The sequence below is a fragment of the Plectropomus leopardus genome, chromosome 20 (genome assembly GCF_008729295.1).
Source record: "Plectropomus leopardus isolate mb chromosome 20, YSFRI_Pleo_2.0, whole genome shotgun sequence".
NCBI lineage: Eukaryota > Metazoa > Chordata > Actinopteri > Perciformes > Serranidae > Plectropomus > Plectropomus leopardus.
In genome coordinates, this window is record NC_056482.1 from 16,020,069 (window position 1) to 16,035,371 (window position 15,303).

Genomic DNA, 15,303 nt, shown 5'->3' on the forward strand with positions numbered 1-15,303 from the left:
TATAACTTCAATTTGTTTCATTCTGTATTCACCATAGGCATGAAAGAAAGACATTTTCATGAATTCAGAGTACTATAGTGAAGTATTCCTTTAAGGTTAGAATACTGTGTCTGCTTCCCACATTGGAAAAAGACAGAAATAGAGAGATTTACTGATAAAGACATAAAGAGAAAGAGAGAAAGAGAGAAAGAGAGAGAGAGAGAGAGAGAGAGAGAGAGAGAGAGGGAGAGAGAATGAGTGTTTACCAAAAGAGGCTCAGGAAACCTTGATAACATCGGCTCTGTAATGACTTACAGGCAGTAAGATGCAACACACAGCACCCCGGGAGCCGGCATTCACACGGAATTGTGTTTGAATACAATTTAGGTTGACTACAGGTACAGAGTGTGTATGTGTGCTTGTTGTTGCTTAGTTTGAATTTTCAAGTAAGCCATATGTGAAGTTTGACCTTCTCTCTACTACTCTACTCTACTTTATTCTTCACCAAAGTCAACTCTATAATGAAGTGTGTATATCAGCTTCTAAACAAAATCAAATTGCAAATGCTGCCAAACATAATTTCACAGCTTCTACTGCATAAATACAGACTAATTACAACTTTCCACTGTCATAAAGGGATGACTCGAGCAGGAAATATGAGAAGTTATTGTGATGAGGTTATAATAAAGACATAATTCACAGGATTTGGTTTGGTTTCTAGCACAAAAACACCCGTACGTGTGTTAGGAGGTCACTGGTCATCAATTTTCTTCATAGAGACAGAGTGCAACACGCCACACCCTGAAAGCCATGGCGTCTCTGATACCAAGTCTGATACTTACACATTTGTCTCAAAAATTGGCACACTTTACTTTTTTGTGAGCTACTTGATCCAAAAAAACAAAAGATTCAGTTACACCATATAGGTGGAGATCAAAGACATGTCTGGGCACAACAACTAACAGATTAGCCAGAAAGAAAGCCAATAGGCTTCAGGGGACACACACCAACTATGACACACACACACACACACACACACACACACACACACACACACACACACACATATAGATATAAATATATATATACACACTGGGTGGCCCAATGTCCTGTAGGTGTGTCGCTGTGACGAGCATCAGCTCACAGGCTACAGGCAGAGTGTGACAGTGAGTCAGTGCTCTCGAATAGATTAAAGCATTTCTATCAGACACCAGATATATAAAGATGCACTTCAGTGAGCCACTGGATATGAGACCAGCGTCTAAAGAATTTAAGATGACCCACCAGTCAGAGTCACTGCTGGATGTAACACTATAATCTCCCCATGAAGAATATAACTGTCCCTCATTCAGGCCCTAAATTCCAATAGGATTCCCTAATGTCTGTGAGTGATTGTGTGTGTGTGTGTGTCTTTACGATGCCTGGCACAACAATAACAGAATTATGTTGGTCTCACTGTTTCCAGAACCACAGTCAGTCAGCGACAAAAAAAAGGTAATAAAGTAGGATCAAATATGAAGGGAAAATACCTGAAAAGGGAGAAAAAGAGGACAGATGGAGGGCAGACAGATTGGAGAGCAGAAAGGAAAACCTTTAAATGAACTTTATGTATTCATTTCTTTCTTTTATGGTCTTATGTTCTACTAAGTTACACGTGTGTTAAATCTTCAGTCATCGATTTTGTTCAGATGAACTGTTTTTTTTTTAATGTTTGCTTGATTGTGCATTCATATATACATGTACTGGTATGTAAGTATGTCCTTTTTATTGTTACTAAAATCAATTAAGACATTGTTGGAGAAAAAAGAAAAAAAGAGAGATAACCGAACTGAAAATAAAAAGGGCACAGAACCAGAGCACAAGTAAGATGGTGTGAGGATGGAAATGTGAAATCCGGGTAAAGGTATAGGTAATTAAGTTTTAAAAGGAAGTGAAAACTGTTTTTTGGTTGTTGCACTGCTGGGCTCTGCAGCTGAACTCTCATGTCCGGCTGTGTGCGCGACTAAACAAGCAAAAGACTTCCCTGACCCTCAAAGATCACCGACAGTGTGTTACTTCCTACCCCAGTGTGGGTCTCAAGAGTGATCAAAGCCACGAGAACACACACATGCACTTACCTCTCTAACCTCTTAACCCCTCTGTGTTAAGCGGCAGCCGACAATAAGGACACAATCTTTAAAGTTTTTATATGGACACTGAAAATCGACCTGCAGCACTGACATGTTTGATCCCCAGGCTAGGTATTTACTTTATGTTTGAATGCTTTATGCTTTGTTTTACATATTTTATTCCAATTTTCTACGAGCGTACTACATGTTAGAATTTCATGGTAATTTGCTGCCATATTTTTCTCCACATTTCATGAATAGTCCAAATCTATTCCAGTCTAAGTCCAGTCTACATGTCCAGAAACTTAAACTGGTCATATTTGAATTAATCTTGATGAATACATAAATTTAATCATATGACAGGCAACTCCAGTGCAGATGTATCAAAGAATATTCATCATCACATTTATAGCAAAAATATTAATGTGACATGTAATCATATGGATTTCAGATCATTCTGTTGCATCCTACCGTGTGCATGTGACTAGCAGAGGAGGTGTACAGGACTGCATTATACTAAAGTGTGTTTGTAAAAGACACAAAACCCAACTGACCTGAGATTGCGTTGGTGACAGACATGAGAGGAGAATGCAGAGCTGGAGTAACTCCCCACACTGTGTGGTATCCCACAATGCCAGCAAGACCGAAGGTGGTGACCATCTGAGTGAAGGCCGCGTTAGGAGCTGACAGACCCAGACCCATCATGGTGGCAGCACCTGCAACAGAGAAACAGGCAAGTTAAATGGGACCTGTTAACTTTTTAAAATTTTTCTGCTTTAAACACAATGTTAAAATGTTGGATGTAAATGTGGCCGAGGTTTCAAATGATGAGATATGCAAAAGTAATTCCTGTGAGCGACAACTTCAGGCTGCACACTGCTCTGAATACTCTGTTTCCAACGAACAGACGTCAGATCATGACAGATTTCTTTATACAGTCATCTGTTCCTGGCACACTACTGTAAGTGTTTAAATTACATAGCGTACAGTGCAACATGGGCATGCTAACATCAGTGAATCATGAAATCTTGGTTGCCAATGTGGTTACTTTCTTGCTGATTTCAAATCATATTTTTGCTGGAACACATCTGGTTTAGAAGCTTTTATTGATGATTTTTCACAGTAGAAATGCCACTATACTCCATTACAGTTATTCCCAGGCTTTAATGATGATGCAGACACACCAACATATGCTGGAAGACCTGGAAATGCTGATCAATCAGCGCAGACTGAGCCTTTTCCACAGGCAAGTTGAAAGAGACAGGCACTAAAACTGTATTCACTCAGACAGACTGAATACAGGTGTTCCCGCACAGAAAATAATGAGGGCATCGTTTGTTTTTTTAACCATTAAAGCATGCAAACATGCTCTAGTAGAACTTTAATACAAGCATAAAACCTTATAATGAGCACAACATGTCCCCTTTAACGAAAGAAGAGAGCAATTGTAATATCTATAGAGCTCTTACAGTTTACCACGGGGTAGATTTTGTTTAAACAACCTGAAAACAATTGAGATAATTAACATTAGTGTACAGTATGTTTAGCAGTGCTGCAACTAACAATTACTGACTAACAAATATTTACTATTTCAAGACATCTGTTGATTATTTTCTCAATTAATCGATTAGTTGTTTGGTCGATAAAAAAAAAAAAAAAAAATGGTGGAAAATGTCGATTAGTGTCTTCCTAAACCTAAATATTTGCTTTACTGTCATTCAGAAAACATAACAAAACCATAAAATATTCACATATAAAACGGCTGGAATTAGAAAAACTGCCACCCCCCAAAATCAACTTAATCGGTTATCAATTTAGTTGGTGATTAACTCACGCTGCAACCCTTTGTCCCAGGTTGAAAATATTAATGCATTCTCAGAACAAGGCAGAAAACTATCCAATATTTAAAATAGAAGCCAAAACTAAAGAGAGGTCAGATTAAAATACACTTAACTTTGTGTGTTTTCCTATCCTGTTATCATCTTTCAACGCTTGGCTTACAGTAGCAGTTTAATTAGGATAAATGATCTTTGGAAATAGTATATTTCGCAGCTATAAGCATATTTTCTTTGACTGCAAGATGTGGTCGGCACTTGACCACCCATGATGTCCTATTTTCCTTTTAACTTTAACAGAGAGGTATAATTAACAGTCAAAGAGCAATTTGTCTGGTTCCATTTGCAAGGCTGGTGGCATGTAACAAACATTCTGCTGTGGCAAAAGAAGTTAGGTCTGTGACAGTCACTCTAAAATGACCAAAATGACTAATTTCCATGCCACACTAATAAGCATTTAACCAGCACAAAGTAAGTTCTCACTCTTTAAAAAGAGAGCAGCTAACACCAGCAGCTGTGTGGTGGTGTTAAGTAGGAAACAACCCGAGTGCCTAAACAATGTGTGAACCACATTAACTGCATGTGGCGCGCTTACACAGGGCGCTGCTGTGTGGCACCATGGGAACTACTCACTACAGCACTACTTCAAACACACACTCAGCTTGACACTATTTTTTACAATGCACACTTCCTGAAACTGACAGGGTGTCTGTGTGTGTGTGTGTGTGTGTGTGTGTGTGTGTGTGTCATTTCTCACCTCTAGTGCACATTCCAGCAGTGACCTAGAAAGCTGATTATTAATCTGTGCTTCACCTTCCGATGGGCCTTTAAGGGACAGTTGACCTAAATAGGACCTAAATATTAAAAAATATATATTTTCCCTCTAACATTCAGTGCTATTTATCAATCTAGATTTTTTTGGTGTGAGTTGCTGAGTGTTGAAGATATCAGCCGTAGAAATGTCTGCCTTCTCTTGAATATAATGTAATTAAATAGCCGTTAGCTCGCAGTGCTTAAAGCGCAAAAACACAAACAAAAAAAAAACCCCACATTTGAAAAACTCAACAGCAATGTCTCTTTCCAGAAATCATGACCCGGTTACTCAAGATAATCCACAGACCTTATTTGGAGCAGTTTCATGTAGGAACTATTTTCTTCAGCCGAACAACTACCATCTGACTCACCTTGCAGAAGAAAGTGTACATCTACTTGTGGACGAGAGGCTCGAGCATGTGACTGAGATGAAATCAAAAATGGCATCCACCTTGGCTGAGCAGTAATGTTAGCTATCTCATGTGAACTAGCAGAATAAAACTATTAGTTAGCTCATTACCGTTGCTATTTTGAATTGAGCAGGAGTCTTTTCCCCATAGATGCAAGCTTCCTTCTGCACAATAATGCAGTTGGCTAGTGTAGTTTGGCAGAAAGAAAATGGTTCCTACATAAAACTGCTCACCACCGGGTCTGTGGATTGTGTTGAGTAATCAGGTCATGTCAGGTGGATACTTCCGACTCTCTGCAACTCATAAATAAACAATCTAGATTGATAAACAGCTCTACAGGTAAGGGAAAATTCTATATATATATTTTTTTGTCAACTGTTCTTTTAAGACCCAAAGTTTGTCGAATTTTCTCCTTAACCAGAAAATCTAAATTTAATGGCACATTCAACTCACCTCCAGTGTACACGCCAGCAGTGGTGAGTGTAGCCCTGAAGGGGGAGATTTGTGCAGCCTTCTCTTTCTGTAATTCCTGGACGGTCTTGGGTTTAGGTGGAGCTGCAGTGGGCACATTGTTAGGCTGGGGAGCGGGGAACAGGTTCTTTCCATCCTGGAGGGGACAAAAATGAGATGGAGAAGAAAGAGTTCAATCAGTCTTTCCTAACCACTATATTAATGGCTTGGCTTGTAGATATCTACTTTTTATTCCCTGATCTCATCACCTGATGGTGTCCAGTGACCTCTGTTGTGTTTAGAAATCTGTGAATCATTAGACTGTGCTGTCAAGATCAAAGTAAGCAAACTAGTCATCAGTAAGTAATATCTATGCTTCAGTATCATTTGTAAGAAGTGTAGCCATTATTATGATCAGAAATGGGAAAACTGTTTGTTCATTCAAAGAAAAGATAAAAAATAATCTCCCTAAAATCTATGACTTACGACTGATATGAATAATGTTAATAAAAGGCCAAGACTAAGCCACATTAGAATTTTAAAAATCCAATAGCAATATTTTTTTTTGTTTTTTTTATATTAACATGGAGCATAAAAACAAACATTTTATAAGGATAAATTTGCAAAACTGTGACTCTGTTACCGATCAGGGCATTTTACAGCAAAAATATATGCATGCAACACTGTTTCTATATTACCACTGACCACAGTGTAACATGTGACAGGTTCCATTCTCATTCCTGCACCTTATTCTGAACGCTTTGGAGAATTTCAACCAAGAATGAATTGGTCTGGAACCCAGCAGGAACCAAAAAATACCAGGTTTTCCATGATCTGAAGTGTGAACCGTGAACAGTGGGCATGTCATGTTCTATAAAAAGGGAAGAGAGGACTGAGGAGGCTACAGTGGAAAAGCTAAGTGATAAATTAATGTTTTAACATAAATAGTTTGGTCAGATCTTGTTATTTTGGATAAAAGCTAAAATCTTCAATAACAGAGCAAACGCTAGCAAACAATCAATGCGATCTGCCATCATTCTACTAATATTTACTGCCGTTATGCATTACGCAATGCCCTCTGTTGCTGATGCATACTCAATTACAATTGTTCCACTCAAAACTGGTGGAAGTGCACTAAGTGGATTTTAGAGCTATTTCTAAAGACATATTTTACTTTACTTTATTTTGTTGAAAAAAAAAGAAAACAAATGCTGTAAGAAGTGGAATTGGGATAAGAGCCATATAAAATATTTTTTAGTTGTCCACTTTTTTAGTTTTGTAAAAATAATTTAAAAAACTTAAAGAACTGTTTGGATGCAGATTCTTGTATTGCACTGCAGAGCTATTGAACTGTCAAGCATAGGCACTAATTGGATTTTAGTAACTTTTAAGTACTTGAAGTGTGCACTGTGCAGCTGTATTATCCAGGTAAAAACAAGAATCAGGCAAAGAAACTTGACTGGAACATTCCTATGTAGAACAGTATTGAAAAGCACAACTTTTTACTTTTTACTATAAAAATTTAATTGCCACAAAATAGCAACATTTTAGTACAATTATCTGAAAATTTCAATTTATAATTGCACAAAATAAGGTTAAGTAAAGAGTGAGTGAGAAGCTCATAAAACATTTTTTTCCACTGTTAATGCTCACACATGGATAGTAAAGTTTGTGTTTATTGCGGGCACATCACTCTGGTAGCAACTGCAGATACGCTCTTTATGGAAAGTGTTCTTAGGGTGACATCTAGTGACAGTGAAAGAGACCTGCATGCATTTTGAGTGAATTTCTACATGACTGCATGGATGCTCCGTTTTCCTCTGTGCTGCAACCTGCTTATCAGCTGAGAAATTTGGGTGACAGCTCAGCTTTACACACATGCATGTTTGTTCAGCTGTGGTCCGCATCAGACCTCGTACCTGCATGACAATGGATCCCCTGACGACGTGATCCATGGTCCCATAGTCAAACTCTTCCTTGACATCGAGGTAAAAGTTGTCCTTGTCAGGGCTGATGGCCCGCATCAACTTAGTAATGTTGTTGGAGTACAGAGTGCTGGACTGTGTTGGTAAACGGCTGGGCAGGTCTGTGTAGCCGATATGGGTCACTCCCTAAAAAAGAAATAAAATAAAAAACAAAAGATGCCTTTAAATTTGTATTTATTTATTTATTTTTTATCCCACTTAATCACAGAATTTCAAAAATTAGTAGAAATTAATTTCATTTTTTAATCGGTTTTGAATTTCATTATCTTGCATAACAAAAGAATAAGGTAAAGCAAGTCTTACCAGACTGTTTTGATTAGGAGTCAAAAAAAATTGCATAGGACTAGCATGAAGTGGTAATGTCCATATAGGGGAGTCCCATGGGTAACCATAGAACCCAGGGCAAAGGTCAAGGAACCACTGTGAAATGACCATGGTGTTTTTCCATCGTCCAAATTTAGCCTAACTTTGGAGCGTAACTTAGCGCATCACCTGAGAAACAATTCCCCAGATCTTCTAATTTCATATAATACCAGTATCATCACTGTAGCTTTAACAGCCTCTTAAAGACAGGAATGTCGGCCGGAAATTAAAGTGATTAAAAACGAAAAAAAGAAACAAAACACAAAACACATTTATGTACGGATCTTAATTGCATAATTAGTAATGTGTTAACGCTGACAGCCCTAAAATAAACTAGAATCCTTTGTTTTTTGTTTCAGTGTTAGTATGTGCACTGACCTTGTGTAGTGACAGCTCTCCAGGTACGGTGGTCTCAATGTTTCCTCCAGCCTCTGCTGCCAAGTCCACCACTACAGAGCCATCTTTCATGCTCTCTATCATTGGTTTGGTGATGAGGATGGGTGCACGCTTTCCTGCAGTGTTACAATGGAAAAAGACGTCAAGGCTTTGGTAACACATTCCCAAAAGGAGAAAAATATTTACTACAGCAGCTGCTGTGGATATGTGGCCTTACAATGTACAAAAACTAATGAAACCAATGACTAATGGAACAAAAACTGTTGTAAAATATGTTCCTGTAAAATTTTTTTTAATGGTCAATATTCCATAACTGAGCCTTTTTATTTCGAAATTCTTTGACTACCTGCCCAGAATACATGTCTCACATTCTGTGATATTTCAGATACGGGTATTTCACAACCTTCTGTTTGTTTGCCTCAGCAATGTTCCCCCAGTTTTTACATTTAGAGTTGGCGTTTACTCTGTGTGTGAGTCTGTGTCTCTGTACATACCAGGGATGAGAGCAGTGGTGATGACAATGTCCACATCCAGACACTGTTTGGCAAACAGCTTCATCTCTGCCTCTATGAACTCTTTTGACATTTCCTTGGCGTAGCCTCCCTGACCCTCTCCTGACTCCTTAATGTCCACCTCCAGCGGCTCTGCGCCCAGAGATTTGAACTGCTCCAAAGCTGCAGCTCTGGGAGAAAAAGAAGTTATGGTTCTTTAACCAGGCAAAAGGAAAACATCTCTACAACAACATAAATCTAAGTGTTTGTTGTCCTAAAGACTGAAGTCTTAAGGACTATAATTGATATAGGGATGGGAATCTAGAACCAGTTCCAAATTGTTTGACCCATCTGCATTACATACCTCCGAGCTCACCAATTCCTAATCAATGCCAGCATTTTTTTCTGACATTGCACATTGCAAATTGCAAAACAATAACATCAAACTAATTCTCTCTCTAACTCTTATCAAAGACTGATTCAAAACTTTTTAATGCTAATTTTTCAATCCCTTTTAAGACTTTATGGATTTGTGGGAACTCTGTAAGGTTTGAATTAGATTGCAGGCACACATACAGCACATCAGATGCTGCCATTACAGTAGTCAATTCTACCCAATTTAACAAATCTGATTGTATTAGCAGGTCAACAACATCTAATGCTGCACTTGTGCTCAAATACAATCTTTCAAAGCAAGTATTCATTTCATTTGCAATTCCGACATACAGTAGAAAATCAAGAGCAAACCTGGTGTCAAATCCTCTGACAATGGCTCCCATGGCTCTGGCAGAACCAGCTGCTGCCAATCCAGCCACACCTCCTCCAATGATAAGGACCTAATCACAAACACATACATGATATCATTTGGGATGGCCAGTACAGAGATTTAGTGTGTTAAAACTGTCACAGAAAAATCAACACACACAATAACAGACAAAAGTCCAACTACAGAAACACACTACAGAAACTATAGTAACAACTATAAAAAACACACAAACTCCTACTGCACACCTTTGCAGGTGGAACTTTCCCGGCTGCTGTAATTTGTCCGGTGAAAAAGCGACCGAAGTTGTTTGCTGCCAGCACAACTGCTTTGTACCTGAAATGACAGAGGGTAAAATAACACTAAAAAAGAGAGAGAGATGGAAACATCAAGCAATAAAGACATAGGTATGAGCTGTACTGCATTTAAACATTTCCAATTAAGACAGCAGGAACTTGCTGGTATGTACATTAGTGTGTGGCTTTCTTTTTTTCTTCTTCTATCTCTTTCTTTCTGATTTCTTAAAGACATATGTTATTCATGGTTCATCAATTAATGTGAAATAGCAAACGTATGTTTCTGTGCAAAATGTTGCAACATGCACAAATCTGTGTGCAAGCATTGCGCAGGTTTACATATATTTTTGTATGCCACATTTTTTAGTGCTAATACACATATGCTTATGTTTCTCAAAAATAACTACATAAACAATATTAAAAAAAAGACAGCAGAACCTACTCAGATATATTTAATACCCTAACACATGAAATTGTAGTAGCTCTCTTAAACAGACAGTAAAATGACATTTATGAGTCACTCAAGCCCAAACTTCTCATAAACACCGCAAACACCCCCCCATCCGAAGGCTCCGTGTACATACCCTGCGATGTTCGCCATGGAGCTCAGTGCATCATAACCCTGGGCGATGGTGACTCGGGGCACCTGGTCCATTGCCAGGACAGTGGCCTTTTTCTGGGACAGCATGTCCATCAGCTCAGGGTTCTGAGCCGGGTAGATGAAGCTGATTAAAGTGGCTGCGTCCTTCATCATCTCCACCTCATGGACACCCAGGTCAGGGTTGAAAATGGGGGCACGAACCTGAAAGCAGAGATAACGGTCGAAAAAGGTTAGAGTAGGAAGGAACGAAAGAGGCAAAGATAAAAACTAGATATAAACAATTATTGAGATTTCATTATGCAATTTCAGAGAAAAAAAAAGATTCATAATATCCTTTCAATGTATTAGCATTTTTAAGAAAGAATGATTTAATTCATGAATTTATTGACTTTTAAGACTTCCAAAGGATTTGTGGGAACCCCATTATTTACCTTCATCTCCCTCTCTCTGGCCTTGGTTAAATATTAAACGCACCACCCCGGATTTAAATCCTACCTTAACCAGCACATCAGATGCCATGACATCTTTAAGGTCTTTAATTGTTGCTCCAGCCTGCGTATACTGCTCATCAGGGAACTTGGAAGGCTCTCCGGCTCCTGACTCCACAACGACATTGAAGCCCTGTTTGATGAGCGCCTGGACACCAGCGGGGGAAAGCGCCACACGACGTTCATTCTGGAAGATTTCTTTTGGTACACCGACTGTGAGCTGTTTGTATGGAATACCTGCAGAGGCAATGAGAAACAATACAGGGGCATGTGACGAAAGTGACGAAAAACGATCAAAAACAGCAGAAAGAGACAGTTAATTTTTTGATGGAGCAGATCATTGCAACTATTGCAGCTTGTCTCATGATTTAGGACATAGGAGATTGTTTGAAGGAATGTTTTATTATAAACATTACAACACAGATGCCTTTATAGGCAGGCAGATTCCTCTGCAGCTTCAAGGAGAATCTCAGAAAACGGCCATGAGTTAAATATGTTTACCATAAATACTGCACTCTATATGCAATGTACTCTGTAGACAGACAGACAAGGTCGGTGTCCAGCAACACCACCAACAGCCCACAGACATGTTCGTGGCTCTTTGAGGCTGTGCTTAGTTTAGTGTGTTAGTATGCAAACATTTGCTATTTAGCACTCAACACAAAGTACAGCTGAGGCTGATGGAAATGTCATCATTTTTGCATTTGGTAATATTTGGTATAGTTGGTATTTGGAAATAAACCAAAGGCAAATTTCAACAAAGTCATTAGGATACACTTTCTTGATATCAAGGGTGTCTCTACCACATAGTTAATTAGGTAGATATGACACTTTACTGGATACTTGAAAATGGTGACCTGCTGCTGGCACAAGAAGAAGTCAGGGATCACCAAAGTCACTAGGATTTTTCGGGACCATGAATGTCTGTACAAAATATACTGACAAATCCATCCCATAGCTTAAAATATAACAAGGCTTCAAAAGAACAGCAGAAAAAACATCCATCCAGCTTGTCTTGATTTAAAGTCACCCTCCAGACATATTTTTAAAAAATATACTTTGACTAATATTTTGTTCAACATAGTTCTGCTTCATAATAGTGAAAAAAAACTCTGAAAGGGGGACAGAAGCACATATTCTCTTTCTCCCTCGTGCAAAAGAGATACAATGAGTATGACAGAGACACCGAACTATTCTTATTTTCAGTCAGTTCATTCTGTGTCTTTTTTAGTGTCCAGGCAGGTCATGTGTTGTGTCAGCTCCTATGGAAAATTCCACTGCAGCTTTTTCCCACTGTTTCCTTGTCTATACATAAACACACGAACATCTGACAGGCTGCCTTTCCTCTCAACTTGCTGTGGTAAAACGTGCTTTAAGAACTTTTGTTTCACAAAAAGCTCCACAGCACAAAACAGCCAAAAAACTTGTTGCTAGCTATTAGGTTACTGCATTTCTATATACCAAGAGTGACCACATGCCACTAGAGGAAATGTTCTCTGCCACTAACCAAGAAAGAAAACATTGTCAGTCGTCATGTCATAGTCGTGTTGTATCATGTCATAGTCGTGTTGTATTTATCTTTCAGTAAAAATGTACCTTGTATGCCCTCATTGAAACAATTTTTGATGCCACGGGGAAAATTTGACAAACATCATCATTTTTTAAGGTACTGTATTAATGTCAGAAAGCTCAGTGTCATGCCAACTCAACAGCACTGTGTCATTTTGTCCATGTCATAGTTCACATTCCAGTTTTACATCAACAAACATTGCCTTCATCTATACTGTACGCCTATAGGCTCCCTACAGGTCAGCACACAAGCAATCTATATGAAGTGTGTGGTGTGTTACCCCCCTCCAAGAGTGTGTAAGCTGATACAGGTGTGTCCAGAATAGACGCTGCCAGCTGGCACTGGCTGAACTAAAGGAATGTCAGCATGAACCAGGTCAAAAGCTACCCTTAAACACCTACCTACACATACAGAGAGACATCAGGAAAATCATGAACCCTGAACCCTGAACACGCAGACATGAAGCACCTGAAACCAGTTGGTACTGGCTTTCAAAGCACACACACGTTCTAGGTTACTGGGTACAGAGTAAGGGCATGGAAATGGAGAATGGTGCCTGAAGGCTGCAGTATCCTAAATATGACCTTGGGACTGAAAGCAAATGCAGGTAGCAGCAATGACCTCTACAATAAAGTTTTCACAAAAAGATTTTCTCTGTGCACTCAAGGGATTACCCTCTTCATAACAATTACAATAAAGAAGAAATTAAAAAGAATGAATGAATGGGTAGCACTCTACTTCACAGCATATTAACAATAACAGATTTGTTTAATCAGTTGCCAAGGCCAACGAAGGACAACAGTATGAATAAGGATACTTGTCTGTCTACTTGAATACTGAGTAGTACCGTACTATGAGTATGTGGCCACCTGCTATGTTGCACCTGATAGACAAGTAGATGAGAATGCACCCAGGTGTTGTTTTTACCTTGCTATCAGTAGTAAAACCCCAAACCTAAAAAGCTGGGTCTTAAAATTAGATTTTTAAAAAAATATACCTGTGCAATATTCTTGTTATTTGATAAATAGATTTTCATAAATAATATGCATATGTATGTACTGAGTATTTATGTTGAAGTTTTAAACATAATCGCTTTTTACCTTTTCTATTTTTTTTAGTCTTTTATTCTTTATATTGAGCTCCACTCGGGTAGTTCAACTAAATCTCGTTGTGTATACCTGTACAATGACAATGAAAGTATTATGAAAAAAGTATTCTGATTGTGTTATCCTTGCAATGCATACACATACATATGAAAAACTGCAGCATCTAGCTAAACAGAACTGTCATCACCATGTTTCTTTTTGTTAAGTTTTGTCTGACCTAGCAAAAGTAAGTAAGGCAACACGAGGGGTCTATTGAGAAGCTGCAACCAGAGAACATTTGGCATCTTGGATTTAAAAAAAAGAACAGTTGCTTCATTATCAAAACAATTGTCCATCATTTTTTCTGATCAACTAATCAAATTATTTCAGCTCTAAGGGCAAACTTCCCATTTGCAGCTTTTCCTTTAATCACTCATCCAGTATGTACAATCTCAAGAACAGCGCAAATTATCAGCCAGATGAGCAATGAAAAAAGAAAGTTTCTAATTTACAGTACAACTAATTTGTGGCAGCTGTACAAACTGTTAGGTAATGCTAATCACTGTAATTATGTAACTTACAGCTTGTAGATCAATCTACACATGCTGCCATCAGATGTGTAAGATGTGGCACACTGTCAAAGTGTTTAAGTTTGGAACTGCATTATTTGCTCGAGGTTGGCTGGAGAAGCTTTAAATGTATCACAGTGTCAGTGTTTTCCTGTGTATGTTGTACATTAGATCCATGCTGATATTGACTTTTGTCGTTTGCAGGATCATCTGGCCTAAGTGGAGGTCTCTGCAACAATACTGTGCTGCTTTCTACTGAAAGTTTGATCTTTTCAAACTACAAAATCTCAAGGTTTTATTTATTGTCTTAATTGTAATGATGTTACTTTACTGACCATTTGTAAACAAAAATGTTAAATTATTATTTTCACTGATGTAGCACTGGATGCTTTCTGTAAATTATTCTGTTATGCCCATGCCAAATCAATGTGTATGTTGTCTTACCTGGACTGGCACACTGTCCCAGAGCTTGATGGGTCCTGAAAAAGCGAAGGCATGATGATTTGATTCCACGGCTGCTCTGCAGCTTCACACTCGAAACACCGCTGAACACGGGGGCCGAGCAGCTGGCCGCCACAATACGTAGGAGGCTCGCCATGGTGCACACACCCGACACTCACACACCAGGAGGAGCTCAACAGGACAGACAGCACCCCTCCTGGGGAAGAGACAGGTGGGACATAAGGGCAGGAAGAGAGGGGAGGGGGGTTGTGGGTAAAGAGGAATAACAGAAGGATGAATGTGTGGGAACAAGAGAAGTTAAATATCAGAATGTCAATATCTCAATCATTATTAGCTTTTCATTCAGTTGCACATTTGAACTACCCTCTTCCTCTGTAGACTAAACACACACTAGTTTACATAACAGGTCACACACTTTTTACATGCAAGTGTACCCAGATCCAACACACATCATGGCTGTCTGAGCCACATAATGAATTTGTCAAATGTATTTACTCACACACATACACACATTTTCAGACAACCATAAACACTTCTTTAAAATGCAGTCTACTGAACGACTCTATGGCTGACAACAGCATGAAGGACAGTATGTTTACTTTAAAGGGAGATAATGGAACTGGGATTGACCGGGATAGC

General features: G+C 38.8%; 1 protein-coding gene across 1 annotated transcript in view; it reads right to left on the bottom strand.

Moving 5' to 3' along the window:
* LOC121959766 (NAD(P) transhydrogenase, mitochondrial-like) overlaps positions 1–15,303 on the bottom strand; it is a 48,524-nt gene that overhangs the window by 19,822 nt on the left and 13,399 nt on the right. Inside the window, exons 3-12 of the mRNA XM_042509244.1 lie at positions 14,647–14,860; positions 10,986–11,215; positions 10,474–10,691; positions 9,842–9,929; positions 9,578–9,666; positions 8,834–9,021; positions 8,322–8,455; positions 7,515–7,706; positions 5,599–5,752; positions 2,642–2,803 (exon numbers count right to left, since the gene is read on the bottom strand). Coding sequence (XP_042365178.1) covers positions 2,642–2,803; positions 5,599–5,752; positions 7,515–7,706; positions 8,322–8,455; positions 8,834–9,021; positions 9,578–9,666; positions 9,842–9,929; positions 10,474–10,691; positions 10,986–11,215; positions 14,647–14,800 — 1,609 coding nt within the window. The 5' untranslated portion in view covers positions 14,801–14,860. The remainder of the gene's footprint in view (positions 1–2,641; positions 2,804–5,598; positions 5,753–7,514; positions 7,707–8,321; positions 8,456–8,833; positions 9,022–9,577; positions 9,667–9,841; positions 9,930–10,473; positions 10,692–10,985; positions 11,216–14,646; positions 14,861–15,303) is intronic.